The 347-nt window shown below is 53.0% G+C and overlaps 1 protein-coding gene across 1 annotated transcript in view; it reads right to left on the bottom strand.

Moving 5' to 3' along the window:
* MRPS15 (mitochondrial ribosomal protein S15) overlaps positions 1 to 311 on the bottom strand; it is a gene marked incomplete at both ends in the record, with an annotated part of 3684 nt that extends 3373 nt beyond the window's left edge. The window contains one exon of the mRNA XM_009072356.1: positions 249 to 311. Within this exon, the coding sequence (XP_009070604.1) occupies positions 249 to 311 (63 nt within the window). The remainder of the gene's footprint in view (positions 1 to 248) is intronic.
* Between the last annotated feature and the right edge of the window lie 36 nt (positions 312 to 347).

Below are 347 nucleotides of genomic sequence, written 5' to 3'. Positions count from 1 at the left end.
GGAACCACTCCCGGGGGAGGAGCAGCCACAGCTACTCTGGGCACCCTGTGCCAGAGCCTCAGCACCTCCCAGATCTGCTGCTACTCAAAATCGCCCGTTTTCCCCATTCAGGATCTGATGAATTTTCTGAGTATCTTTTGAGCTTGCAAGGAATTATTCCTGGAATGATTTCTGTGCCATGAGGACACAGCTCTGAGCATGTCAGCAATAAACCATTTGGCCACGTGGTCCCATGAGTCCTGACTTACCTTTCCTCTTCCTCCTCACAGGCTTGGCATAACCCCTGGCTGTCTGGAGAACAGAGCTGCAGGCTTGGGGGGAGAGAACAAGGACTGATCAGACCTGTG

The sequence above is a fragment of the Acanthisitta chloris genome, unplaced genomic scaffold, assembly GCF_000695815.1.
Source record: "Acanthisitta chloris isolate BGI_N310 unplaced genomic scaffold, ASM69581v1 scaffold30183, whole genome shotgun sequence".
NCBI classification, from domain to species: Eukaryota; Metazoa; Chordata; class Aves; order Passeriformes; family Acanthisittidae; genus Acanthisitta; species Acanthisitta chloris.
The sequence above is the reverse complement of the archived record's forward strand: the minus strand, read 5'-3'. Positions and strand labels throughout refer to the sequence as shown.